The sequence below is a fragment of the Syngnathus scovelli genome, chromosome 19, assembly GCF_024217435.2.
Source record: "Syngnathus scovelli strain Florida chromosome 19, RoL_Ssco_1.2, whole genome shotgun sequence".
Lineage (NCBI taxonomy): Eukaryota > Metazoa > Chordata > Actinopteri > Syngnathiformes > Syngnathidae > Syngnathus > Syngnathus scovelli.
Window position 1 is genome coordinate 4355824 of NC_090865.1, and position 27136 is coordinate 4382959.

The 27136-nt window shown below is 40.9% G+C and overlaps 5 protein-coding genes across 8 annotated transcripts in view; 3 read left to right on the forward strand and 2 right to left on the reverse strand.

The window, feature by feature from the left end:
- The first annotated feature begins 2407 nt into the window (after nt 1-2407).
- Nucleotides 2408-4862, forward strand: marcksl1b (MARCKS-like 1b). The gene is made up of 2 exons (XM_049750808.2): nt 2408-2717; nt 3455-4862. Exons 1-2 carry the CDS (start codon nt 2631-2633, stop codon nt 4016-4018), a joined length of 651 nt encoding a protein of 216 aa, XP_049606765.1. The 5' UTR covers nt 2408-2630; the 3' UTR covers nt 4019-4862.
- A 648-nt stretch (nt 4863-5510) lies between these two features.
- Nucleotides 5511-9417, reverse strand: LOC125986886 (sodium-dependent neutral amino acid transporter B(0)AT1-like). Its single transcript, XM_049750810.1, has 12 exons — nt 9219-9417; nt 8406-8546; nt 8201-8338; nt 7893-8074; nt 7708-7818; nt 7524-7636; nt 7327-7455; nt 6871-7027; nt 6596-6800; nt 6362-6521; nt 6132-6294; nt 5511-6049 (listed from the first exon to the last, which is right to left on the reverse strand). Exons 1-12 carry the CDS (start codon nt 9415-9417, stop codon nt 5903-5905), a joined length of 1845 nt encoding a protein of 614 aa, XP_049606767.1. The 3' UTR covers nt 5511-5902.
- Nucleotides 9418-9780: 363 nt separating this feature from the next.
- Nucleotides 9781-13595, reverse strand: LOC125986885 (sodium-dependent neutral amino acid transporter B(0)AT1-like). The gene is made up of 12 exons (XM_049750809.1): nt 13206-13595; nt 12965-13105; nt 12581-12718; nt 12341-12522; nt 12153-12263; nt 11554-11666; nt 11354-11482; nt 11092-11248; nt 10825-11029; nt 10580-10739; nt 10329-10491; nt 9781-10261 (listed from the first exon to the last, which is right to left on the reverse strand). The coding sequence occupies exons 1-12, from the start codon at nt 13402-13404 to the stop codon at nt 10052-10054; spliced, it is 1908 nt and encodes a 635-aa protein (XP_049606766.1). The 5' UTR covers nt 13405-13595; the 3' UTR covers nt 9781-10051.
- Nucleotides 13596-17255: 3660 nt separating this feature from the next.
- The window catches only part of fhod3a (formin homology 2 domain containing 3a), a 31550-nt gene continuing 21669 nt past the window's right edge, over nt 17256-27136 (forward strand). For 3 of the 4 annotated variants that reach the window (XM_049751355.2, XM_049751356.2, XM_049751358.2), the window contains exons 1-4: nt 17256-17419; nt 17493-17718; nt 20993-21102; nt 23064-23131. In XM_049751355.2, coding sequence (XP_049607312.1) covers nt 17554-17718; nt 20993-21102; nt 23064-23131 — 343 coding nt within the window. In that variant the 5' untranslated portion in view covers nt 17256-17419; nt 17493-17553. Of the gene's footprint in view, nt 17719-20992; nt 21103-23063; nt 23132-27136 lie in introns of all 4 variants that reach the window. The other variant, XM_068648898.1, reaches the window with a different exon arrangement.
- LOC125987254 (coagulation factor XI) overlaps nt 19289-27136 on the forward strand; it is a 38974-nt gene continuing 31126 nt past the window's right edge. Inside the window, exon 1 of the mRNA XM_049751519.1 lies at nt 19289-19292. The gene's annotated coding sequence lies outside the window, so the exon portion shown is untranslated. The remainder of the gene's footprint in view (nt 19293-27136) is intronic.

Consider the following 27136-nt stretch of genomic DNA (forward strand, 5'->3'; position numbering starts at 1 on the left):
CCATCCAGACGTCCGCGAATATACACACAAAGCCTCATTGACGGCAAGGAGACGGCTGGGAAGAAGCTCAAATGGATGACAAATGGAAATAAATGACGGAGTCCAGGTGAAGATGGGTCTGGCATTCCTGGACCAAAACCAAAAGCATTCCTGGTCGAGGCAGTGTTGCAAGACAAGCCTCAGGCGGAAAAGCTTGAGTGAGTGATCAAAGCAAAGTGTGTGGGGAGGGGTCAAAGGGCAGAGACAATTTGAGGGATAACCCGAGGTGGAACATGGTGTCAACAAGTAATGGAGAAAGTAACAAGAGTGATTGGATGTCAGACTCAAATTGAGTCATTCAAGTAAGAAGTGGACACTTGAAATTGGAAAACTAATCTGACATTGTATGTGATTCATTTAAGCTGCTCTTGATAAATTGATTTTCACCTCCTCCACAGATGTTCTTTTTTTTTTTTTTGCTGATGGGGCTGTTAGAAATAAGCTTCCTGTCATTTTTGCACCACTTCCTTTTTGTTAATCGAAGCATACCAACACATCTGTATGTGTGACTTTTGTGGTTAAGCAATCTTTTGACATGAGCATCAAAACTGCTTTCTTGTTCTTCTCATCTTTTCCATGTAAGGTCTTCTCGACTATATCGTAGCGATCACCGAGCTCCGTATTTCTCTTCTCTGCATTCCAACCCTCGGTCGTACTCTATGAACTCTGTCACAGCTGATGCCCTCTCGGCTTTGTGTGTGCGTTATGTGTGATCCATGGGTGAAGAATTGCCCCCCCCCTCCCCCCCAGTGGTCGTCCCATGACAATGCTTCCCTTATATGCACATAACACACCGACGCACATGTTACCAACATCATCACCGCCTCCTCCTCGTCATCACCGCCACGAAGCGCCTCGTTATTGTTGTTGTTTTTTTTCTCAAGAAAGTAGAAGAAAGAAACGCTTGATCTTTCTCCATCTGTAAATGTTGAGCGTGATGTTACCTCGAGCGGGCTGAAGAAGCCCATTCACAGAAAAAAGACGGTTGGAGGACACACGAGCGCCTGCGTGCCAGGCATTCCACAGCACACAGTGGATACATTATTATGACATTTACAAGGCCAAGTAGATACAGCGTGATATGTGTGTGAGAAAAGGTCGTCCCCTCGCTGTGACTGCAAAATAAGAAGTAGCACACAAAGTAGCCCCCGGTGGTCTGTAACATGACAGCATGCGTTCCGATATTCCCAAGTCTTACAAAATCAATTTCCCTGATTGGTTGCTGCAAAGATCAATTTGTCACATCGGACACTGAGACTCTTTTCTTCCCGTAATTGAGATTTGTAGCTTTAACAGCTGTTGCGAGAAATGCACATGGGAGAAAATGATCAGGTGGAATGTGCATGATCATCCCATTGACGTTTTTTTTGTAGCTTCTGGTATGTTGTTGACCAACGGAAGTGAACAAGAAATCTAGTCATGCAACCATGAGGACTCAACGTGATATACCATTCGTCTAAATGCTGATCTTGTTCTTTAACTCAACAAATATATGACAACATTGAACAATAGAGACAATAGATGAACTCTCCATTCACCATTGTGTGATAGTGCCATGGCGCTTTTTGTTGTATGGATGCATTTACTGCAATGCAAGCAACAGAAATCCTGAAAAACATCAAATTCCTCCTCCAGTTATCAGTTGTGTGTATTTTATTTTGTCAATAGCCACAGAACTAAGAAGAAATGTTGTGACTTGTGTGTAACTGTGAGTTAAAACAAACACTGGGCAAACATTTGCTAATAGTAAAACCAAAAGTTGCTCAACACAGAGGAAAGAATCCCTTCTTTTAGGACTAGTCAGAGTGAAAGTGAAAAAGTGCGAGTGCGAACATGTGTGTGTAATGAAATTCGAAAAGTCCTTACTGACTCATCAAAATCTCGTCCTTGAGTCATTTAAAGGTTACATTTTTTTTGCCTAAAGGTCAAAACATGTAGAGTTTACCGTAGTAGCCCTGACACATTTCTCTATTCAGAGGTTGGAAGTAATAAAGTACAAACAATTTTACTGTAATGAAGTAAAAATGGAATATAGAAGACAGATGAGATATTTTTTAAGATCATGATCTTATATCTTTTATCTTATAGCGTAAATCTTATAAGTGATATTGGATTAATGGCAAATGTGTTATGTATAAACGTAAAAAAAACATAAGGAAGGCTTTTATACTGTTTTATTTCTCATTTAATGAATATAAAACAGTAGAAAAACGAGTTGAACCGTTTCAATTCACTGCTGGGGGTCCTCTGCTGTGATTGGCCAAAGCCTGCTAGACTTTCCCCCAGACAGGACGCCGATTGGTTGAAACCGGCACAACGCCCGCCCACCGGGTGTCGCCCCAAACCTGTTGTATGTTGAAGCGTTGCGTTCAAGCGCTGATGAGTTTAGAGGCGCTCTCTCCCCCGGAGTGACTAGTACCAGCGAGACGGACTTGGAATCATTCAAAAAAAATATAATAATTCCCAAATATACACTTTTCGTTGCTTCACCGCTGGATACGCGACTCGACCTGGGGTTGGATTAACTTCGGGCCAGTCTTTTTTAGTTTTTCTTTTTCATTTGCTTTGGGAAGAGGCAGACAAAGAAGACAATGGGATCTCAGTCATCCAAGGGAGAGGTGGCCGTGGAGGCGAACGCCGCCGCCGCTGATGCTGCGGCTGTCAAAACCAACGGCCAGGTAATTCAAACATTTTTTTTTTGCAAATGAGAAGTCGCGCAAAAGTTTGCATAGACGCGCAACAATACAAATGTGTTGTCTAAATTGATTCCCTATGAATGGGAGATTTTTTTTTTTCCTCCCAGGGGGGAGTCAGGTGGGGCTTTCAGCATCCTCGCTCATCTAAAAGGAATTTTAAGATGGAGTAGTAATAAATGCATTTGGAGGAGGTTTATTCCAAAAAAGAGAAAGAGGGGGAGGGGACGTCTTGAGCGCACGTCGCCAGTCCTTGGTTTAAGTCAGCCTGCTATCTCTATTGTATCAAATGCACCTTTCACATTTTGCTCTTAATCGAAAGGTCATTAAGGGGATTTAATTGCTAATTTGAATTTAATGTTTAATTAAGGAAAACTATTATTCAACTAGTTAAAATGATCTTCATTCGTTTTTTCCCCCTATATAATCAACAATAAGTAAAAGCTTGTCTCTCCAGTCGCGTCTTTGTTGGGGCTGTCTGGTACCCCGAGTCTTCTGCGTGACTTTACTGCCGCGTATCGGCTCACTGTGGAGCTGCAAGGCGTCGCCTCAGCCAGACGACGCAGATTGATGAACACGACGATGCTCTGTCAAATAAGGAGAAATTGTGATTTGAATCGACTGGAATAGGATCAAATATGACCCTGAGGTCATTTTTTTTGTTAATTGATTTAATTTTCACAAATAAATGATGAATTATTTTATTTATTTATTTTTTGCAGGAGAATGGACACGTGAAGACTAATGGTGATGTCTCCACCAAGCCCGACGGGGATGCCGCCGCCACTAATGGCTCGGCCGAGGCGGCTAAGGAGCCCGAAGCCAGCGCGGAAGGCGACGCCATCGAGCCCGCACCCGCCGCCGACGGCGAGGCGGCCAAACCCGAAGGCGAGGCCGCAGCCGCTGCAGCCGACGACGCCGCAACCAAGGAGACCCCTAAGAAGAAGAAGAAGAAATTCTCCCTGAAGAAATCCTTCAACTTCAAGCTGAACCTGAAGAAGACCAAGAAGAACGAGAACGTCAAGGAGGAACCGGCAGCGGCCGCCGCCGCCTCCTCCGAGGAGAAACCCGCTGAGAACGGAGCCACCGCCGCCGCCGCCGTGGAGGAGAAGAAGGAGGAGGTGAAGGAGGAGGCCCAGGCCGAGCCCCCGAAAGCTGAGGAGGGGGCAGCCAAAGAGGACGCCCCCAAGGAGGAGGCCAAGGAGGCAGCTGCTCCAGCCCCTGAGGCCTCGAAACCCACAGAGGAGAGCAGCTCGACCCCCGCCCCCTCTGAAAAGAAGGAGTAATTGTATGTGCAGCTCACAATGAACTGGCTGAACTGTTTTTCAAAGAAAGAGAGAGCGAGAGAGAGAGAGAGAAAGAGAGAGAGAGCGAGAGAGAATTTAAGAGTATATATATATTTATATATATATGTGTATATGTATACATATGTATATGGATATATGTATATGTAAATATATACACATGTATGTGAGAGACTCCTTCGACGTGCCACTTTTTCGTCAAGACGACAGACGAGATTCACTAGGTCACTTCCTGCTCGACATCTGGACCTTGACTGACTTTTGAGGTATTTTGGCGCGGCGGCAAGACGACAACACCAAGCGTACGAAAGGTTGATAAAGGACACATCTTTTCCCCCCACTTTGACAAAGAAGACAAGATGCCTCCTTTGTGAAGAAAAGAAGCTCGAAAAAGGAACAACGAGGACAACACCACTTGAAATGACTGTTAAATAGCTACAAAAAAAAAACAAGAAATAAATCCGAAGAGACTCGCCAACTTTTTACATTCCTATATTTTAACCCAAATTTGAAGTATTTTGTGGTGTATTATAGAGAACCATCTTAAAAAGAAGCTATGTCTTGTTTGTTTAAAAAAAAAAAAACTATAGACAAGTTTTGATTTTATTACTATGGAAAAAAAAAACACACTTCAGCTTGCTATGTTCACTGTTGCGGTTTGATATGAAGCAGAGTTGTTTATCTGTCGTGTGTGAGCCTGAATCTGCTTTGTCTCTGTAAATACAATTGGATTGATTTCTGTTCTTTATTTTGCTAATGTTGACAGATGTTACTGGTTTTATTGTAAAATTGATAATGGTAAATAAATGTTGGTCACCTGCCCGTGGATGTGACTTTTATCTTTCTTTGCACCAGACACAACTTGTTAGGATTTTTTTGTTTTTGTGTGACCTAAATACTAATTTTAATAGGCCAAAAGCTTTTTTTTTTTCCTTCAAAATTTGTGACACAACTGAATCATTAGTATGAGGTGAGAAATTAGCACGCTAATGAAATATTCATAATCTCTGAGATCTTTTTACACATAACTACAAGAGTGGTGCGATGCAGCAAAATCCATTTACAGAGCCGGTCGTAGATCGTATCTATAAAAAATCTACACACCCCTGTTCAAACGCGAGATATTTGCGGAAATTACGCAATTGAGAAAAAATATTTTCCAAGAATGGGACTAAATCTAAAAAATTTAGATGTAGTTGCACAAGTGTGCACACCCACCTCAAACTGGTTATGGAGCCGTGTTCAGAATGAACAACACGCCTCTCTCAATTTATGAGATTAATTAACCCCAACAGATTTTTAACTGTTTTTTTTTAAGTCTTCCAAAGTATCAATTAAAATACAGAGATTTGTTTGTTTCTTTTACATTTTGCAGAAAAATCATCACAACTCAATGCAGATCAGGCTTTCAACAATAGCAGTTACATAATACACACATTCTTCACGTGGCCTCGGAGAGTTATCGTGAGGATACTCTGTTTTGTAACATTTTTATTTTGTTTGCACATCATAAAAACCTTGGCTACATTTCCCTGACAGTCCTGATAAGGGCTGTACTGATTTCAAAAACTGAAACATGGTGCCACGAGCATCAAGTCCCCCCCCCCCCTCGGGGACCACATTGATTCATATAATTAATTAATAATGATTACATAACTACAAGGAATTTCAAAAGTGTGTCTTAAACTGCATTTTGCATTAATCAGTTACCAAGAAGTAGCTCTCAGTTTCATACAGGTTAGTGACCCCTGGATTACACTGCCACCCGGTGGCTATTGTTATGTAATCCAAGAAACATGATCTCTTTCTAAAATCATTTTAACACTATATATATTTTTTTTAAATGTAAAATTAGCTTTATCTTATTCAATTTACTCGTCGCTTGCAGCACACAAAGATATACCTACACAATGCATACACAGGCACGATTGCACTCGGAACCCCCGCTAAGAGAAAAACCATTCCATTGATCCAAGACGGATATGCTTTGGACACCAAAGACGGAAACGCTTCCTGTTGAGGCATAAAACACAATCATTAGATTATTCATCACAAGGAAAATGTTGAATCTGAGTCGATTACGTGAAATGCTTACAGAAGCAGGATCCCAGACTGAATAGGTGAGTTCTTCTTGGGCTTGGATTATCAAGTAAAAAATTAAAATGGCCAGGACAATGAGAGGACTGATGAACCTCCACGTAATCTGCCAGAAGATGTTTGGTTTGCGTCCGGTCATGAATTCTATGTCCTCGTTGAACCTGAAATATTTGGATAGTTCTCACGGAGTTTCAGAAAGTGGACCAAATTTATAATCATTATGTTTACCTGTCAATGCCGTATATGTAAACGACAGAAATCATTTCAAAGAATCCAATCGTCAGAAGCGGAATGGATCCGGCAAATCTGTCAAAAAGTCCAAGCCAATAATTGCCGGAATTCAAAGCGAAGAGGAGGGTGATGACGAAAGACACGAGGCACGTTATTCCTGAAACACAAAAAAAAAGCAATTAAACTCAAAATAAAAATAAACAGTTGGGTATTTTATCTAGTGGCCCGTACCAGTCAAGGCTTCATGGGGCCACTTTTTGGGGAAAACCCCCAAGTCTCTCAAGGGGACCACCACTCCCTCAATGTTGCCAAACAGGGTAGAAAGCCCCAAGCAGATGAGCATAATGAAGAAGAGAACAGACCAGACTGGTGAAGCTGGCATCTTGGTGATGGCCTCTGTGAAAACAATAAATGCCAGACCTGTTCCCTCCACTCCCTGGATACATTTTCCACGTTAGTCACATGACACAACATGTCAGAAACAACAACTAATATGACAAATTTACCCCACTGAGGAATTTTTGCAAGTCACAGGTTTTAAGGTTCAGTCCGAGAACAACCTCGGGAGAGGAGCTGTTGAGATTTTCTAAAGCCAAGTCGAAAGTGCTTGGAGTGATGCTGTCTTCAGGAAGATCGAATCCGTTTATTAATGACAGGATGTTGCTAGGGAAGAAAAGAAATGAGAAGCTCAGAAATTTTTAAGTGGAACTCAGACATCATCAATTTGGGTTGGGGGGGGACAAAAAGGGCCATTGCTACCATTTGAGCTAGAACCGCCTCTGGCCGGCATAGTAAACAACAATTAATCTAAATTGTAATTGCGCAACAAGGCTAACTTGAAATCACAATTACCGTAATTTTCGGACTATAAGCCCCACCAGACTATCATATTATAGTCCCAAATTTACGGTAGCTGTTAAATAAATAATAATAAAGAAATATATAAAGGGAAGCGTACTCACTGACTAAAACACAGGTCATATTTCTCCGTGGCCCTGAAGCCAATGATGGCATACGTAACGGTAGCAGCAAACACGGAAGTAAAGCCGGTGACAACCGACAGGATGACAGCATCTTGCACGCAGTTGTTACTTGAAAAAAAAAAAAACATCAGCATCATCTACATAAGACATGAGAAGATGATGAATAAGAGCCTCACTGAACGGGATTGTAGCTGGAGAATGAGATAAGCCCGCCCCATGCCAGGCCAAAAGCGTAAAAAACCTGAGCCCCCGCGTCCAGCCATGTTGTTGGATTCATCAATTCCTCCACCTGGAACAAATCCATTACTAATATCCACTTCGAAGACATTTCATTAGGTACACTTGATATTTGAAACATACATTTGGGGTGAAGAGAAACTGAATACCGCTAAAGGCGCCTTTCAGGGTTAGTCCTCGGATCAGGAATATGGACAACACAATGTATGGCAGGATGGCCGTGATGTACACAGCCTGTGATCAAAACAAAAATGGCGCACGTTAAAAACATCTTTTGTATTTTATCCGAAAATCTCATCACAACGCACCTTGCCCGAGCTGCTTATCCCTCTGATGCAGCAAATGCATACAACAGTCCATGCACAGCAAAGGCACACCACCATGGGCCAGTGGAGCTCCCCAGAGTCCGATATGGACGTTGAGCTGTTGAGGGTCACCCGGTAGAAAAAATAGTCCACGGTGGAGCTCTCTTGACATTCGGCTACAAAACCTAAGCAAATCCAGAAACGTTAGTGGTGCGCTTGTGTTGCATTAAGCTAGCAGCCATTATTAAGGAAAATTGATGAATTGTTGTCATGCAAAAAAAAAATAAAAATCTAAATCTCACAGAAGGTACCTGTTGCATTCTCATTGAGCGGACACTGAGTCCAAGGCAGTGGACTTTGGAAGGAATTGAAAAGGTACCACATGATCCAAGCTATCAAACTGTTGTAATACAAAGCAACTAAGAAGGACACCAGCATGGAGGCAATACCTGAAAAAAAAAAACATACAGCATCATAAACTATGTTTTTTTTATTTTTTGGTAGGATTCAACGTACCAACACCAGTCAGGTAAGGACTGATGGCCCGCCACACTCCCACGCTTCCTTTCCGAAGACGTTGGCCGATGGCAAATTCCAGCAACAAGAGGGGCATTCCTTCCAATACCAGCAGGAGCAGGTACGGGATCAAAAAGGCTCCTGGAAAATGTCCCATTTTGACAAACTTTAAAGATGATGATAAAAAAAAATTCACATGTCAAATAATATGTCCTCATTGAAATGAATGGGAATGCAATTAATCCGTTTTCGGCCTTCCCAAAAAACAACAATATAAAAGACGAGTAACGTATAAAATGCATTTTAATAACAATTGCACAGAATTAAGGTTGCCAGGTCTAGTCAGCGCTTTGTCATATACCTTTGCGTTACGTTATAGTGACACGAAATCACAGAATTGGGGCAGGTCAGTGTCCTGAGTGTGTGTATGTTCGTTAAATGTATACATTATGACGTGTTAAATAGGACAAGACAATCATTGTCAAAGACACGTCTGTTTGTAGACTATGCATTTTATATATTTAGGCTCGGAAGTCCCATTAAACTAGACAAGATAAACAGTCATATCATCTCTTATGTAATTGTCACTCAATAGACCGCCTGAGGATTCTTCAGGGTAACTTCTACTCCGATAATGATTAACAAAAGTTGACAATTTCACACTTCAGCTGTCACGCATGGGTTATGTATTCAACTTGCCGTTTGACCTCTGGCACAAAGGACACAAAGTGATTCTTAATAGAAGCCAATTTTGGAGGAAAAACTTGAGATCTTTGTCCCAAATCATCTTGGAAATAATTATCTCCATCTTACCTCCTCCATGGCTCTGACACAAGTAAGGGAATCGCCACACGTTGCCAAGGCCGATGCAAAATCCCACGCAGGTTAGGATGTACTGAGCTTTATTATCCCATTTGGGTCTATTATCAGCTTCTTCTTTCTCGATCCTGTCCAGATCCTCAAGGCTGGAGATCCGCAGATCCAGTCCCGGGTTAGGAAGAGTCAATTTCATGTCGTCCAAAAAGTGAAGCGGCGGAGTGGTCTGCAGCCGACTGATGAAGCGCTTGAATGAGCGTTTATTAACTCTTGTTCAAAGCACAAAGCAATGTCGAAATCACTTTATTATCTTTTACGGATGTAGATTAGCTAATGCACTCTGCACTTTTACCCTTATATACCCATAATTGAATTGTCAAATACTATTTGAAGTACGCTTTTTTTTAAATGCTATAAATCAATTTTGGATTATTTAAAAGGAAAATGCCTTTTATAGAATTTGACGTTATCTCATTAGAACTATTAATTGGCTCAGTCTGTACATAATGAATAACAAAGATTTTTTTTTCTAAATTTTGCGAGACACACACACAAATAATACGATAAAAAAAATGCCACATTTATTGATCCATCACTGTTAAAATAGCTATTATTTACAGATTAATTCAAATAATAACTCCACATTACACAAATAGTACACACAATATTAAATATCACAATAATCCAGCAGCACTACGACAAATTCACTATTAACAACACAAATGTGCGTTGGAAGATTTACATGCCAGTTTTCTCAAAAAAAAAAAATAAACACTCCTATAAAGAGTACTAATAGATTAAAGAAAAATCCCAAACCAAGTAGAACCAGGCTAATACTTCATTTTGTCATTTATGTGAATTTCAGCAGAGATAGTCTTCACATTGTCATCGTTGACATACGATTGTTTGCAGCATCTCCTCTGCAAACATTTGAAGAGGGCCACGGCTGGGATGACTAAACTGGGAATGCCGGCCAGGATGAAGACAATAACCGAAATCCAGGCCGGGTACTCGCGCTCTTCAAGGGTGGGAAACGTCTCCTGTGGGGCGAAACGATCCAGGGAAATGTTTAAAAAATGAAAAATAAAAACATTCCGTGATGCTTACCGATTCTGGATTCCAGGCCACATAGGTGAGAGCCTCTGTGACTTGTGTGACAAAATAAAAGACCAGGATGATGACCATGATGAGCGGGCTGACCACCCTCCATGTCACCTGCCAGAAGATGTTGGGCTTGTGTCCAATCATGAACTCGATATCTTTATTAAATCTGTGCGGCAGATAGGACAAGATCTCACAAAGTCATTGAAAGGTGTGATAATGATTGTATAAAGCATCAACTTCCTGGAGGAACATACCTATCTACGCCATAAATGTAGATAACGGCGATCATCTCGCAAAGCCCGATGACCAGAAGAGGAATGGAACCGGCAAACTCATCAAAAAGAGCCAACCAGTAATTTCCCGAGCGCTGGGTGAAAATGAGGCCAAAGGCAAAAGAAATAGCGCAGAACAAACCTAAAAGACAAAATGTTCGATTCTAAACGATGCATTTGGTGTACCTAATGAAGTGTCCCGCAATCGGATGGAAACAAATAATTACCACAGAAAACTTCTTTGGGCCATTTTTTAGGTAATAAATTCAGATCCTGCATGGGTACCACAACTCCCTCCACGTTTCCAAACATAGTGGACAGACCGAGGCAGAAGAGCATGATGAAGAACAACACGGCCCAGATTGGCGAAACGGGCATCTTTATGATGGCCTCGGTGAAGACAATAAAGGCCAAACCTGTTCCCTCCACCCCCTGCGGAAAGTTTGGGCGAACGTTAGCACGCATGTTGTCATGTCGAGAAACATTCCACATACCTGACTGAGGAAAAACTGCATGTCACATGTCTTGATTTGCAAATCCTTCACGATATCCGGACTGGTTTGGTTGAGGTACATAAGCATGTTGTCGTAGTTGCTCTCCGTGATGTTGTTCTCGCTTAAGTCGAAGGCATTCGCCAGCTTCAGGATGTTGCTGCAAAAATAAAAATTTCTTGAACTAGCATAATAGCTTAACAAAATAATAGCAAAGTATAATCCGATTTAAGGAATCGAAGAAAACTATTGCATCATCACTCACCCTCCGATGCAGTCGTCGTATTTTTCAGTGGCTCTGAAACCGATGATGGAGTAGATGACGGTGGCGGAATACACCGACGTGCAGCCGTTGATGATGGAAATGAGAACGGCATCCTGCTCGCAGTTATTGCTATCGTGAAATCAAATATTAATACAATAAAAGTGGAGATGTAGTTTAATGCGACTGTAATGTTTACTCACTGGATAGAATTGTAACTAGAAAAGGAGATGAGGCCTCCAAACGCCAACGAGAAGGAGTAGAACACCTGAGCGCCGGCGTCCAACCACGTTGAAGGATTCATCAACTCATTAACCTTTGATAATAAAATATGACATGAACATTACAAAGCACAAACGTGCTCATATTTATTACATAAATATCACATGGCAAGATCGTAATCTTTGATAGGATACGCTTCAAACGAAATCCCCCTAAGGTGGCAGAATCATAAAAATTAATAGCTCCATAAATTGTATTTCTTGCCAACGTAATAATCGAAAAAGGCATTCATTTTATGACGATGTTCCTGAGGTGTTGATTCCAGCAGCCATTATGCAATCATAGTATAATATATATTTTGCTATTTGCAGACTCGACATAATCCAAGAAACTTTCCACTGTGCTCAAGCGTGCAGTACCCACATGTTCCATCAGAGGGCACTGTTTTTCCTTTCAAATATGCGCATGATAATTAGTCCTGACTAGCTACTGAAAAAATTATTTGTATGAATCAACTTGTCTCATTACAGGGGTAAGAAAAAAAAGAGAAATATTACGATAAATTGGCGTCAATGCTTACGTCTGGTGTGAAGAGGAACTTAATTCCCTCAAAGGAACCTTTCAGAGTGAGTCCTCTGATTAGGAAGATAGTCAGAACCAAGTACGGCAGAGTAGACGTGATGTACACAGCCTGGATAACGAAATTCACACAGGTCAACGAAACTCATCATCGAACGCAAATGCTTCAGATTGTGAGGAAGCTCGGACCTTTCCGCTGGTTTCGATCCCGCGGATGCAGCAGACATAGAGCACGGTCCAAGCGGCCATCAGGGACATCACCATCCACCACTGCAGACCTCCAGATTCATCAATGGACTCTGATGTGTTCAGGGTCTCTCTGTACCAAAAGTAATCCACAGTGCTGCTGCGTGCACACTCGTCCACCAGACCTATATAAATGATTATTATTTCATTTGATGACATTTTTGAACCTCTCAATGATCATACCTGTTTGATTAGCATTGAGTGGACACTGGCTCCATGGCAGAGGATCCTGGAAGGAGTTGAAGAGGTACCACATGATCCAAGCCATGATGGTGTTGTAGTACATGCCCACCAGAAAGGACACCATCAAAGATGATATACCTGCAAGCATTAAAGTTTTCTTTGGAGCTATATTTAGGTGTTGAAGTGAGTTGAGTGGTTTCTTTTAGATACAAATTTTCATTTGCTTCCATCTTATTCCAAGGAACTATGTTGAAGTCAGTTGAGAGTTTCATTTAGACAAAAGTAGTGATTTGTCACCATCTTTAAGCATCTTATGAGCAATTATCAACTTTATTTCTTGCAAATAACTATTGTACGGGTAATTCAGTAGTAGTTTTTACCCACCAACTCCAGTCAAGTAGGGGTTAATCGACCTCCACACACCAACACTGCCTTTCCTCAAACGCTGTCCGATAGCAAACTCAAGGTGCAGCAGCGGGATTCCCTCCAGAACCACGAGGATTAGGAAGGGGATCATGAATGCACCTAGTCAAGATTCAAGAGTTTTTGAGTTTTGATAGTCACAGGGAAGCAATCAGTTTCAAATTTCAACATAAATTAAAATTCCAGTTTCTTGCAAGCATACCTCCTCCATGGCTTTGGCACAAATAAGGAAACCTCCAGACGTTGCCCAGACCTACACAGAAGCCCACACAGGTGAGCAGGTACTGGGCTTTGTTGTCCCACTTGGGTCTATCCCCCGCCTGATCAATTTCCAGCTTCTCCAGTTCTCCATGAGAAGGGATCCGATCATCCAGTCCCGGGTTCGGTAGCTTCAGCTTCATGTTGATTGTGTCACGGTCGAGAGTTCCCTCAGTCGCTACGGCACGTTAATCTCCTCCCTTGTGTGGAGCGTCCACCCTTCTCGAGTTCTTCAAGCGCCACTGCGTGCTCCCAGGAGGGGCGTTGAGTTATTTACTGTGGCCTGCAGCACCTGAGCTCCAGTTATCAGTAGCTCATTGTCCAAATGCTTTATTATGTCATGTCAGCAAAGTCAAGTGGAAAAAGGTGTCGCCTTCTCGACAATGTTTAATGCATCACATGATTGGTCGTCACCCACACTTTGCACTGACGCTAGAAATATGACTCGCATCATTTTGTGAGGCGAAGGGTCGATGTGATGATAAGATAATATATAAACACAATTTCTGGATAAAGAGAAATAAAACAAATGCGGTTTGTTCTCAAACGATATTCACTTTTTGGAAAAACATGAATTTATTTTCATATTATTTAAATTGAAATATATTTAATTTGATTATCCTTGCATGCTCATTCACTATCAAACCATGGTTGATTTTTTTATATAATCTAACCATGCTATAATTATTATATTGCTTTATGCATTTAATTTCCTCCAATGCCAAGATTCTGTTGTCAGTGCGGAAAAATTGTGTGCTTTTATTTAAAAAAAAAATTTCTCTGTGTACAGCAACTTGGATAGATCTAATCAATTTTGTACAATCATTAACCAATGTTAGGGGTAGTTTCTAAATAATGGCCGCCCCTTTCATTAAATGTGCTTTGGCTACTAATCGTGTTTTGTTTTCAGTCACGTTTTACAGTCTCGTGCGTGTGTTGCGAGTGTTATGATGCGCTAATCTTTTACTTATTGCTTAGTGTAGGAGTGTCAAACTCTTTTTTGTTATTGTCACCCTCTTATATTGATTACAAACACACTGAAAATGGAAATTTCAAATCTGAAACTTTATTTTAATTTTAATATTTATCACTTCAAGCCACACACAAATAGGTAGAACGCGGAAATTGTGTCACGCAAAAAAATTTAAAAACTACTACTGTAACGTAAGAGGGTTTTAAGAGGGCTGATAAAAAGAAAAAAAAGAAAAAATAGGAAAACAATGTCTTGCGCTCAAGGTTAAACATTGACTCGTATTTTCATACGTAAATGACATTGTAAAATCAGATGCATCCTGTGTGAAATGATGCAGCTAACATTTAGCCAGGCTACTCAGCTTGGGGAGTTATTTCGAGTAAAAAAGGATGCTTGTAACTTTGCTTCTTAAATATCGCTTACAATATGTAAAGTAAAATGGAAAAAGTCCTTTTCATTCACATTTTGATTTTGTTTTAGGTATCATTCAAATATAAATAAAGCCATCAGGATTTGACAGCTTCATTTTTGGCAACTGGAAAAACTCTATCGTGAATCTTTGAAGATGTTTGCTGTTTATTACCTAAGTGGAGGTAATAAACCCATCCACTAAATAAGTGCTCATCCCATAAACAGGACGGTTTGTCGACGGAGTTACACGCACTGACTGATAAGACGACATGTTACGTCTCTTGACATTTTTTACCTCAGTTGAGGTCGACTGGATTCATGATCCTGATTTGAACTCGGTCGTCACAAACGACCAGAAAAGTACTTCATATTTGGCTAAATGATGAATATTAATAATGCCATGGTAACCATGGTAACTTAATCGAACGTTCCTTCAAACATTAGCTTACTCGGAGAGCAGGCTAATAATCTTTTGCCCAAATTACCCCTCACTCAACTTAATCCTCAAGGTCACAACCAGTTGACTAGTTAGCATCATAAAAGAAACTGGGGACACACCAAGGTAAACATAAAAAGATAACTTGGGTATTAGGACTTTTTTTTTTTTACTATAATCAGCTAAAAAAAATAGATAGCGGTGGTTTTGTATTTTTCCTGGAATTCGTGTTTAACGAGGATGATTGTAATATTGAAAAAGATGGTTTTTATTATGTTTTATTATTACGTATAACATTATGTATGTGTTGAGCCAACACAGGGTTGAAAGTTCATTCCGCCGCCAACACTGTTTTGTGTCTGTTTAGGTGTGCGTGTTGCCGATAGCAGTAAAATCGTAAATCAGCTGATATGACACAAGTAATTGTCATGTCACGTTGAAGTCTGTTTGCTTCACTCATTTGATTTTGTATGAGGAACCAAACACTTGTGGAGAAAGTATTTAACTGGAAAATATGTTTAAAAAAAAAAAAACGTTTCAAATTTGTATTTATTGTGCAAAACTACGTTGAACTATGTGGCAAGTGTTTGAGGTCGATTTCCACGCACAGATGGTGTTTACAATTTTCACACGCAAGAAGCTCCAGCAATAAAGCGACTGCACTTTTATAGGGCTTTTATCCAAACTGCTTTAAAACGCTTTACTGTCTGCAATTGAGGGCAATAGCCTGACCCCCTAGTAGAAAATGAGATTCATTGGCCAGCTTACCAATACTACAAACCGTCTTACACTGTCCATAAAACTCGGCATTTGCAGCCATTTTTTTTTTCAAGCTGCTTTTCAATAGAGAAGGACAAAGTCGACCGTTTAATTTTCAATTCAAGCTGTAACGGTGAAGATAACCATCTGACTCGTTTCTACCATTTGTTTTCTGATGAATAATTTACACAAGTCACCAAATGTTGGCTCTAATGACATCTAATTATCTCAACATGTGGTGCCACATCATCATGTGAAAGTATGCAATGGCTGCAGTATCCTGGTTCTGTGGGAAATATGAAACGTGATGCAGGATGAGCAATAGGACCGGTTGTGATTGCCATGGATGCCACGGGGCATTTATTAATCTGGTGTGTGAATTCCTGAGATGGGTCAAAAATCATTTGGTCTGTATTTCCTACCATCGTACCTGCACTTGTGAAATTGTAACACATTAAGGGAGATGCACTTTAGTTGGTTTATGATTCAGCTCACCAGTGACCCGAAACCAGATTAGTGGTAGAAAATCAATGTGTGTGGATTGATGATTAACACCACGGTGCTTGCACTTAAAAGTTAGAGCCTTAAGGGGGCGCCATTGGTTAACAATGCACTTTGCAGATGCACTTATTTTGAGGAAGTGCAAACCTTTTTAAAATTAGTAGCTGACAAAGATGAAAAAAAATAATAAAATAAAAGATAAATAATAATTATGATAAAAAAACAATTATTTTGACGAAGTGCAAACCTTTTTAAAATCAGTAGCTGACAAAGATGTGAAAAAATAATAAAATAAGAGATAAAAAATAATTAAAAAAACAAAACAAAGATGCGTGCGTCGCTGTAATATGACGTCACGGTAAGCAGAGGTTCCTCACGTCAGAATACGGACAAATAATTAGGCATAACTTTAGTGTGAATGCTTTTTATGACATTGTTTGGTTAATCCGTCTCTGTATATGCATATTTTGCTAATCTAAAATCAACAAATATTTGTATTATATGCTCTATCTATCTATATAACTCCAAGGAAAGTAATGTTCGTGGTGAACGGTGCACTAACGCCCTCTATTGACTAGCCCCAGTCTATCTACCTGAAATTAACCAAATACAAAAGTTAAAAATCCAGAAATATTTTTCAGCGAGTCAAAAGTCGATTTATTGAGACCACTTGCAAGCTTTCCCATATTTAAATAAAATCCCAACAATGACTGCAACTACAATACGAGCTGAAATAAGAGTTACACATATTGAACATATATGTAAATTACATGAGGGACTCATACTTTTTCTTTGGAATATAAACACAGAGAGACAGAAAATAAGGGCAATTGATGCGTCACACTTCGAGTGCAAGTGCGTGTGTGTTCGCAAGAGAGACGAGGAGGGGGGGAGGGAGGTGGATTTACTCTCATACAGACAGTGGAGCGGCTGTCAGTGTCAGACAGACACTCTCCGGTACCAGGCTGCTGGAGTCCGCCTCCGTCCCCCTTTACTGGCCACCTGCCTATCCCAGAATAAAACAGGGCAGTGCAAAAAAAAAAAAAAAAATCTGCAGTAGAAGACGAGAGACAGCATAGTGAGTGACCGGCAGTCCATCGGATCAAGTCTGGGTCCCGGGTTGCCCACTTGACGACGCTTGTTTGTTTTAGTTACCAGCACATTGAGCTCTGCAGCCCGGGGAAAGCTGGCAACCACTTGCATGGATGCACCATGGCCACGTTTGTGTGCAGGATTCAGTTTTTAGACGACACCGATCCATTCAACAGCACTAATTTTCCAGAACCGACCCGACCGCCGTTGTACACCTTCAGGGAGGACATCCCCCTCATCAACCAACTAGCAGGCATCCACCGGCTCTTGAAAGCTCCACACAAGGTAAGACTTCTAAAAGTACTAATAAACTACTAGAAGTTCAGATAATAATTTTAAAAAAATGACTGCTCTATATCAGCAAAAGTAAAAATGGTGTCTTCATAATCAACTAGCAGTCTCATGGGGTGAAATATATTTCAAATATTTTTTCCTCCAGGTTTATAGTAGCAACAAACTCCACCATAAATGTCATTTTTCTCATGATAAACAACTCATTTAATCCCATGGTGGCCATATTTTAGGCGAGGACTAGAAATAAGATTATGCACGTGTGAAGATCTGTAAATCTTTGTTGACAGGTAGCCATTATTAGTGCAACTAGTCATGTCCTCCAGCATCTTCATTTAACTAGACACAAGCCAAACAAATAGCCTGACACACAGGTGTATAGTGGTCACTGTCAATTTCCGATGGCCATGTGAAAAGGTCCAAAAGGAGCCCGAGGGAAAACTCCCAAACAGCGCCGCATTCCTTCCAACCACTCATCGTCGGTTCCGACCAGATATGTGACATTGTTTTTACTGTAAGAAAAAAAAGTTGAAGGTGTACATTAAAAAAAAAAAAAAAAATGGGGGAGCCTTAAAGAGAGTTGAAGTGCTTGCACACAACTCTGACAGCAAACCCACTTTCAACAGCAAAGTGGTTTTCCAGACCAGTCCATCTTGAGCTTCCCCCGTATTTTAAAAGCCGCAAAACAAATGAAAAATGGCCCACAGCGCAGAAAAGCTTATGATTACAACCTTGACATGGACAGATGGCAACGGCTTGTGTTCGTGTTTGCAATTTGGTGCGCGATGGCAACCGGAGACTGACTTTAGATTATAGGGATGAAACTGAAAAGTTGCACTTTTTCCCCTCGTCTAATGCTTAAGAGACTTAATTGGGATTATGTTGTTGAAAAATGTCACAGTTGTCGGCGGTTTTACACTTAATGAATGTTGATTTTTTTTTTTTTTTTTTTAAGGGGGGTGATATTTGATAGCGTCTCTTTGTCAAAGCAAAATAACCTCCTGTGTCCTTCTCTCAGAAAATCCTACTGTATTATTATGTTGTGACTATGTGCATGGCCAGCTGGGTTACACATAAAGTATAGGTCACTTGTCCCAGAATTCCTGTGGGCCAGGCCCGGATGCCTGCAACACTTTGTTCTTCTCACTTTGGGTGACATGGTTTTCCTGACCTCTTCCCCCCTGTCTCCTTCCTCTACCTCTCTGACCACACGCCAGTTTGTACACACTTAAACACACGCGAGGAAAGACCGGCGTGGTATGCGGGTACGTTTACACGTCAACAGTAAGATTGTTGTCACGTGTTGTCAAAACAATCCCATAAGCACGAAAATTCTCCAAAACAACTTAAAATGTTGTATTGTGCATGCCAGGCCACTAGTTGGCGATGTCACACACCTCTGTTCAAATGCCAATTACTGTAAAAAATTAGTTAATCAAGACAATTTAAAAAAAAAAAAAATCAGCTACCTGTCCAAGTCAATACTTGTTTCAATTATTGCAAAAGTGTGCACACCCTCTTAAAATTGTGGCTGTGTTCACTTATGCAACTCTGATTGCCTTGAGAAAGTTCTTAAAAGTCCAAGTTACATAAGGGGGCCGTTACCATGCTCGATGTTATTCTAACATGGAAATAATTACTCTCCACTTCGGGGGAGAGTTTGATTAAATGAGTGTAAGTAATACTCGCTACTAAGTGTTTTTGGGCACAGCCTGGGACCTTACAGTTGCTACTGGAACTCCATCCAGTCCGCCCACCGGAGAGTTTTGAGAACATGAGAGCCCCAGTTATTAGTTTTACTCGTCTACTGAGACACAACTAGGATAAAAGTGGCTGCGCGGTATTTGTGGAATGAAAGCGGCGCTAAATGTGCTGAATAATGTGGGACAGATTAGGCGCAAGAAATGCTTTTGTCTTATTTCAACTTCAAATTGGGGCAGTAGGGCAGGACGTGATTAACAACCCCTTTGTTCTCACCCCCCCCCCCCCCCCCCTCCCTGAATTTGGTCATACAAACTATTTTAGCACAACTCACAAAGCACGAAGCATAATGCAAAGTTGTGTCATTTAATTTACATGTAATTTAATTGCCAATTCTGTGCAGCATGCTAAAGATTTTAAGCATGACCAATAATCAGGTAAACAACCCGATGAGCAAATTGGCTGTCGTTTTAATAATACGGCGGCGTCAAACACGGAAACGCAACTCCAAGTGCATTTTAATCCGCTTTATCGACTGCGTTTTTAATCAGGGTTGTGTCTGATTATTTACTGTCCCATGTTTTGCCTTTCCCCCGTTGTTGGATTAGGATTTGGCTCAGATTAAAATGAGAGAGGAACTAGAACAAGACAAAAAGTCAGCACCCTTATTGGCGGCCTGTTCATACTTTCTGATGATTTCTAAATTTGACAATCTCCATAATAGAACTAGCCTCACAACTCCCAGGCTTCACAGACACACCTCCCCTCGGGCTCCTGAGTGGACGCAACCACAAGTAAATATAGCAAGGTTATATTTACACCGCCAGTCGGACCGTCTCTGTTTCCGAGTTCGAGGGCCCGCGGCGGGTCTTGTGATCAGCGCCCGTCGCCCACAGTGTGTCGTCATATTCCTCGGCCGGGCAATCATTTGGCATCACGCGACCATTCCAGGTCAAATTCTAATTCACTTTTGACTCGGATCTCATTCATCAGCAATGAAATAAATAAACGGGATGACATATGTTACTTATTATGCATTGTTACCGGGATACTCTTAGCACCTGCTATCAACTTGCGCTCATAAACATCAATGGTGTACGGATATATTCTTGTGCACCTGGTTTTAAACACGACGGGGTTTCTAGTTACACAATGTAATGGAGCGACTGACGCACAATGTACTGGATCAAGTAATAGCAGATGTCACCGATGCATTTATTGGCTTTTAGCAGCGGGACATTGATTTCCATACACACATTTGCGCTATAGACTTCTTTATGTTCACATGCCATGTGTTTCTTTCTCTGTTCCCTTGTTTGAGTTTTATATTGTGCTGATTTTATTTATAACCGCCAACAATAATTCCTTAGTACATAAAAACGAAGCCACATGAAAAAGGCCCTCCCGCCGTTTTCACTCATGTTCCAAAACGCTTTGAAACATCTGCAACAATGAAGCGGAGACGATTGTAGCAGAACTCGAAGGAATTGCGAGAAGCTTTCAAGACTTAACGATTCAGCATTTTGTCGTATTGAGCTTCAACACCACGTCTTTCTATTTTCCATAGCTCGACGATTGTGCGCTGCAGCTTTCCCATAATGGCACCTATCTGGACTTGGAGTCCTCCTTGGCAGAGCAAAGGGACGAGCTGGAAGGCTTCCAGCAAGATGAAACAGGGTGAGATGTCTTCTTCATATCATTTATCACACGCTGTGGGAATACATCCATTTATATAAACAAGCAACACAAACTGCTCCCATTCTAATATAAAAGAGAAGAATCATAAGCAGCTTGATATGGATTTCTTGGGAGCAGAAGTTCATGGAAAGTATGAAGCACTGTGGAAACACACGTACTAATTTCCTTCCTTCTTTCCCGACAACTCATATTGCACCAACTGTGCATTTTAATGAATAAAGCAATCCCAAGTAGTTCATGTGTGTCACCTGCTGGTGGCTTTCTTCACCCTTATAACCTACCGTATTTTCCGGACTATAAGGCGCACCTTCAATGAATGGCCTATTTTAAAACGTCCTTATATAAGGCGCACCGGACTATAAGGCGCACTGTCGGCTTTTGAGAAAATTGTAGGTTTTTAGGTGCGCCTTATAGTCCGGAAAATACGGTACTCTAGATCATTTTATCAACTTTGCGGCCAGATTCGAGTCGGCACTATTTAAGTCTTAGCAGAGATTTGTGGTATGCGGATCTGTTAAGTTGCCGGCGGCAGCTCGCTAAGCAAAGACAAAACCACAAAACCTGCGTCTATGTGCTTGAGTGTTTGGCTCATGTGTCTGCTTTGTCAGCTATGCTTTCACATAATAGACAGGTGAATAAAGGCGTGACTTTTTTTAAGTGGAGCAACCGGTTGGATTGGAACAGTGTGACTTTCAATCAATGCGGATTTTTTTTTTTTTAAACAAAGGTTACAGTCGGTCAATGAGTCATAAATTGGGGCTGGGTTTAACTTGGTTGAGCCATTTGAAATGCACGACTCCCCCAAAAACATATTTTCCCACTCTTCCACATTTTTCTTATCAGTTAAGTACTATTTGCCTAATCCTGATTATTTAATCCGCAAGCAAAATATAATCTAGGCGGAATTTCCAGTGCTTTCCGCAGTTTGCCGTCACAACTGAGTTGATAGTAAACAAAGGGAAAGAAGATGGGCACAACAATGTTGCAGAGTGGAAGAAAACCTAAAATGCAAATGTCAAAATATATTTTAAGAAGCTATGTGTATCTTTCCAGGATAATACGATGAGAGAACATTTGTGTTTTTCCATCAACAACTAAGCAGGTTCACTTTAAGTTTTGCTGGATGGTAGTAATCAAGAATCCAGAAAAGATATTCAGAAGTGTTTGTCTCACAACGCTCTGTTATCGTGATTGGAGTTAAAGATTAAGACTAGGTTGGATGAAAACATTGAGTTTGGTTTGCCTTCCTGTCATGTGATCATTTTGTTTTTCTGACTAAAAAATGAGTGTTTTGTCTGCAGTCCTGCTCTCTCATCTTTTTGTCTCAGATGGTTATCAAAATAGGGGGTCTAGGTTTTTGTTTGTCAAACTTGATACAAATAATATCCACGATTGTGTGGCATCTTTAAATATAACAAAAACAATTTTTAAGATGCCACTCCTGCCACACAATTGGTCGGAAATTATTTCTAAAACAAGGCAGACAAGGAACTGTACAAAATTAGCAAAGCCATAAAACAATCAGCATTCAAAGTCACAAAAAACACATGAGGAAACAAGATGTTCATCATGACGACAATCATGACATGACATGTGGAATGTGAGTTGCGAAACGAACAAACAGACACCCTGCAAAACCAGGTTACTAAATACAAGTCAACTAATGAGACAACGAGGCACACATGAACACGCCACGAGTGCCCGCCTTCGGGAGCTAATCAATAGAGATCAGGAACAAGGCTGACCACAACAGGTGCAAATAAAACATGACCCCAAAACATGTGACACGGGATTGAATAATAAAATAGAATAAAATAAATAATATAATAATACAAACATAAATTAATATTGAGTTTGGTGGACATAGTAGTAGTAGCATCATTGGAGTTCCTTGAATGCCGATAAAATCGTTTTTAACGTTGTATTTTTATCTCCTGCAGGTCCAGAGGGAAAAAGCACAGTGTTGTTTTACGAACCCAGCTGACCGTCCGCGTACACGCTTGCATCGGTGAGTATCCCGAAACGAATTTGTATGATTTCTTCAAATGAAATTGCACGGCCATATGGTCGGATTCATGAGCAATCCAATATGCGCCGTATAGTGAACATCCAGATTTAGGATGATAGACCTCCCGCTATGAGAAAGCTCCCGATGCACTTAGTGTAATACGGTATCAACATCACCGCGAGTGACGATAATGATGATCACTTCTGGATGTATAGCTAGCTAAAAATCTTGGAAAAAATCGGAAAAAAAATTGGAAAATCTATTGTCACATGATGGTTTGTCATGAAAAATAGTGTTTAGTGAATTTGTTGCTGTTTTTATTTCTAAACATGTGTCAGAATAATAATTGATGACTTGTTAACATGCAAGACTCATTTCCCCACACAAAAAAAAAATGTAATAACAGCAAAGTATTAATATTTCCCTTCATGGGTTTTAATTTTCTCACTCTACGAAGGGAATTCTCAGTAGTCAAATCACATAAAGTAAACAAGATCTATTTTAGCCGTCTCACGGAAATATCCGTGAACACATGGGCGATTTAAATATCTTATTACGGCTCAATCTTTTTTGCACGGAATCTCATGAGAGTATTTAGTTGCCATTTCCTGCCTCCTTTTCCAAAGGCATTAAATTAATCTCTATCTATGCTTTCCTCTTTCCTTCTCACCATCGTCCTTCATGACCTTTTCCCTAGCCAGCGTCAACACAGTCCGTGCCAGTGATAGCAGCTAACTCTGAATGACAGAATCAGTGCCTAGCAAGAATTGATTAAAAATGAGACGAGGTCAAATGAGTTGATGGCGATGCATAACAGGAATGGGATCTTCAAAACAACATGGATGAGGAACCTGTAACCCGTTGTAAATAAAAATATAAAAGCCTTAGTGAACATGGCGCTGATGGAGTTGATTGAGCGTAGGGATTGGCGTTGTTGGCTAAATCCCTTTCTTACACCACGACAACGCGCATGCCCTCACGGGGGGGGATTACACATTGCACATCTCGGCTTTAGCAAAAACAACATTGTGTTTGCTGTCGTTCGGCATGACATAAACAACTGCTTCCTAGAATTGTCCCTAGCGTGCTAACACCGAGCCTTTATGAGAACCGTTTCACCATCTCGCTCGGATTTAGCTGTTTCGGAAGTAGCAGTTCTAATTCTCCGAGCAATGTAATGTGGTCTGTTGCCGACTAGTTGCCCCACCCTCTGTCTCAGTTGTCCACTACTTCTTTAACGCTCTAATCCTTCCGAGGTCTTGACCCTTCAAATCGCTTGAGTAGTCGTCAGCATTTTATCCGCTAAATAACAAAAAGTCTGTCTCAATCAAAGACTGAGATTGCTTATGGAGTATTGCCTTGAATGTTACGTGTTTCTCAAGGATCTGTGTATGATTACAACCGGAAAGGATCAATTCCTTTTGTAATCTCACTCGTGTCACAGTTCGTCGTCTCTCCGTGTCTATTATAAGGCCCGTTTTGCCAAATTCTCCCAGATAATCCCGTAGTCTGCATTTCCATTAGAGTCCGAGTCACAACCTCCTGATTAAAAGATAATTTTAGCTGTTGCAGGACTAAAAGCAGACTGGTGGAGAGAGATGGTTCTGGAATGGGAGGCGGGGCAGGGGCAGACAGGACGTTATCTTTAGAAAGTGTCGACACGACAGAAACGTGACGAAGGTTAGCATACTGCTTCAATTTTTTTTAGAACTATCCTAAATCTAACAATTTTTTATTTATCCATTATACCACTGCAACATTGAACAAGGTCATTCACTCAAAAGACCTTGATTCAAGGGCGTAATGACGCAAACATTTAAAACTAATTGAGGAGGTAGACATTTTTCATTGTCTACGTTGTTTTTCTTGTGGTCGGACTTCCCACATGCAGCAATTACCTTTGGTTTCAGTGATCAAAAATAGAGCCGGCTATGGTATTTGACAGGTATGCCACACTAATGAGAGTCATGCAGTAGGTAAAACTGGCTTCTGTTTAATCTGTTTTTGTTAACAAAATATAGATACACTTATTTGTAAGTAATCCTCATGTACTGTAAATTACAGTCCCGGTAAATGAACCGTACTGACATGATGGTGAAGTGACAAGTGGTTGTTTCTATGCCAGCAGTTGTATAGAGCAGTCTGGCTTTGAGATGCAACGAGAGAAAACAGCTGGTTCCAACAGCGATTTACTGTGCAGGCAACGGGAGATAAGGCCTGGCGATGGCATGGTGTGACAGGGAGATAATGTTTGGCATTGGCTAAGCTAGGAGGGGGGCGGACGTCGAACGGGACATCTGTGGCTTTGCAGTCATTAAGGTCCAGACACATTACGGCCGAGATGAAAGGCTGCTCGGCAAAAAACACATTCTAGACTCTAGAGTTTGACGGAAACAAATCTCTAGAGTCTAGAGATTTGTTTCCGTCAAACAGTTCAGTTCAATGCCGGATGTAATTTTGGGGGAAAGCTAAATAACTGTACCGTACCATTTTTGGTAATCTAATGCCGGGGTTTCAAAGACACGGTGTTTCCCGACTGACATGGGAAATCACGGTTGTCATTTTGTTGGCTATTCTCTCGTACCTCATCATGAGCGAGCGTATGTCGGTGTGATGCTATTTAAAGTGCATAGCTTACGTAGCTTTCACCATCTGGCCACACACAAACACAACCCAGATAAGGGTTTACCGGCTAATGCGTAGCGTGGTTGAGCCGAACTCGATTACTATGAATTGAATTCAAGGCAGATTTCAAGTATCATTAGGTGTTTATAGAACTTGAGTCTCTCCGAAATGATTTTGGGCCCAGGACGGCTGCACCCTTTACTAGTCATCAGTCAATTACAGGAAAAATAATGAGACAACCATTCACACAAACATTCAAAGTGTCACTGGGGGTGAAATGAATTGGTAGGAACGTCTTAACTTGTTGGACAGTTGTCAAAAGTTTTAAATACGTGCAAGCCATACCAGCAATTTCCCCACCGTTGTGTCACGGGACACGAAGCTATAAGTTATTGAAAAAAGTAAACAGTCTGACTAGCTAGCTTAAATTTTTGGTGTCCATTTCTGTGCCTCTAAATATATATACACACGTTTGTTCACCTGTGGCTCAAAATATGCCTTGTGTCTATCACCAAAGATATTTTTCTCAATCTGTTTTCCTACAAATCAAAATCGAGGACACCCTCATCGCCAGTCACAGCAGGAAGGCAATACAGGGAAAAATCGCTCGCATAGTTTCCCCTTTACCCTCACCGCCGGAGCCCACATGAGTCATGGCTGCTGTGGGAGCTGCTGAGGTATTATGGATGGAGGTGTAAAGTGGTGGAAGTAGCGGAATAATTCAGCGCTAGCCTAAAAGTGTATTTCAGCTCTCTCAAAACCATTCAGGAGACAATATAAACTAAAAAAATTGGAAGGAACATCAAACGCTGATTTTCTTAAATGTCATAGCGAATAAACGTCAAATGGGGTCCAGCAGTGGAAGTGTTTTGCTTGCTGTGGATGTGGCAGGGTTTTCCCAGGCCTGCACTTATGCTGACAAACATGCGCGACGCAACTGTTGTGCTCTAGAGTGAGCTTTCCGAAGCCTCAATGCATCGACTGGAAAAATAATAGCTTGTGTTAAAAAGAAGTGGAAAGCATAACGGGTGACTCAGTGGCAACTTTGAGTTAGGTGAACCAGCCTCTCAGTCATGAATCAAAAAGACTATGGATCATTATTTTGTGTAATTTGTTGCGCCTGAAGTTGAAATAAAAAAGATAAAATGGAGAATGATTTGATTTGCATTAAAAATCTGACACGATGCATTAATGGTGCGCCTTATAGTCCAGTGCGCCTTATATAAGGACAAAGTTTTAAAATGGGCCATTCATTGAAGGTGCGTCTTATAGTCCGGTGCGCCTTATAGTCCGGAAAATACGGTATATAATGCATAGTAGATACATTGTACTTTCAAGTAATTTCCTTTAAGTGTCTGTCTTTGCCTTTTTGCCTGTTCC

Bases quoted from the DNA above. Each gene is read 5' to 3' on its own strand.
- marcksl1b (XM_049750808.2), top strand. From the start codon at position 2,631: ATGGGATCTCAGTCATCCAAGGGAGAGGTGGCCGTGGAGGCGAACGCC. The intron at 2,718-3,454 runs GTAATTCAAACA...TATTTTTTGCAG, and splicing joins CTGTCAAAACCAACGGCCAG to GAGAATGGACACGTGAAGAC.
- LOC125986886 (XM_049750810.1), bottom strand. From the start codon at position 9,417: ATGAAATTGACTCTTCCTAACCCGGGACTGGATCTGCGGATCTCCAGC. The intron at 8,547-9,218 runs GTAAGATGGAGA...GACATTTTCCAG, and splicing joins GTGTCAGAGCCATGGAGGAG to GAGCCTTTTTGATCCCGTAC. The intron at 8,075-8,200 runs GTACCTTCTGTG...GGATTTGCTTAG, and splicing joins GCTCAATGAGAATGCAACAG to GTTTTGTAGCCGAATGTCAA.
- LOC125986885 (XM_049750809.1), bottom strand. From the start codon at position 13,404: ATGAAGCTGAAGCTACCGAACCCGGGACTGGATGATCGGATCCCTTCT. The intron at 12,523-12,580 runs GTATGATCATTG...TCATTTATATAG, and splicing joins ACTCAATGCTAATCAAACAG to GTCTGGTGGACGAGTGTGCA. The intron at 11,030-11,091 runs GTATGTGGAATG...AACTTTCCGCAG, and splicing joins TGCAGTTTTTCCTCAGTCAG to GGGGTGGAGGGAACAGGTTT.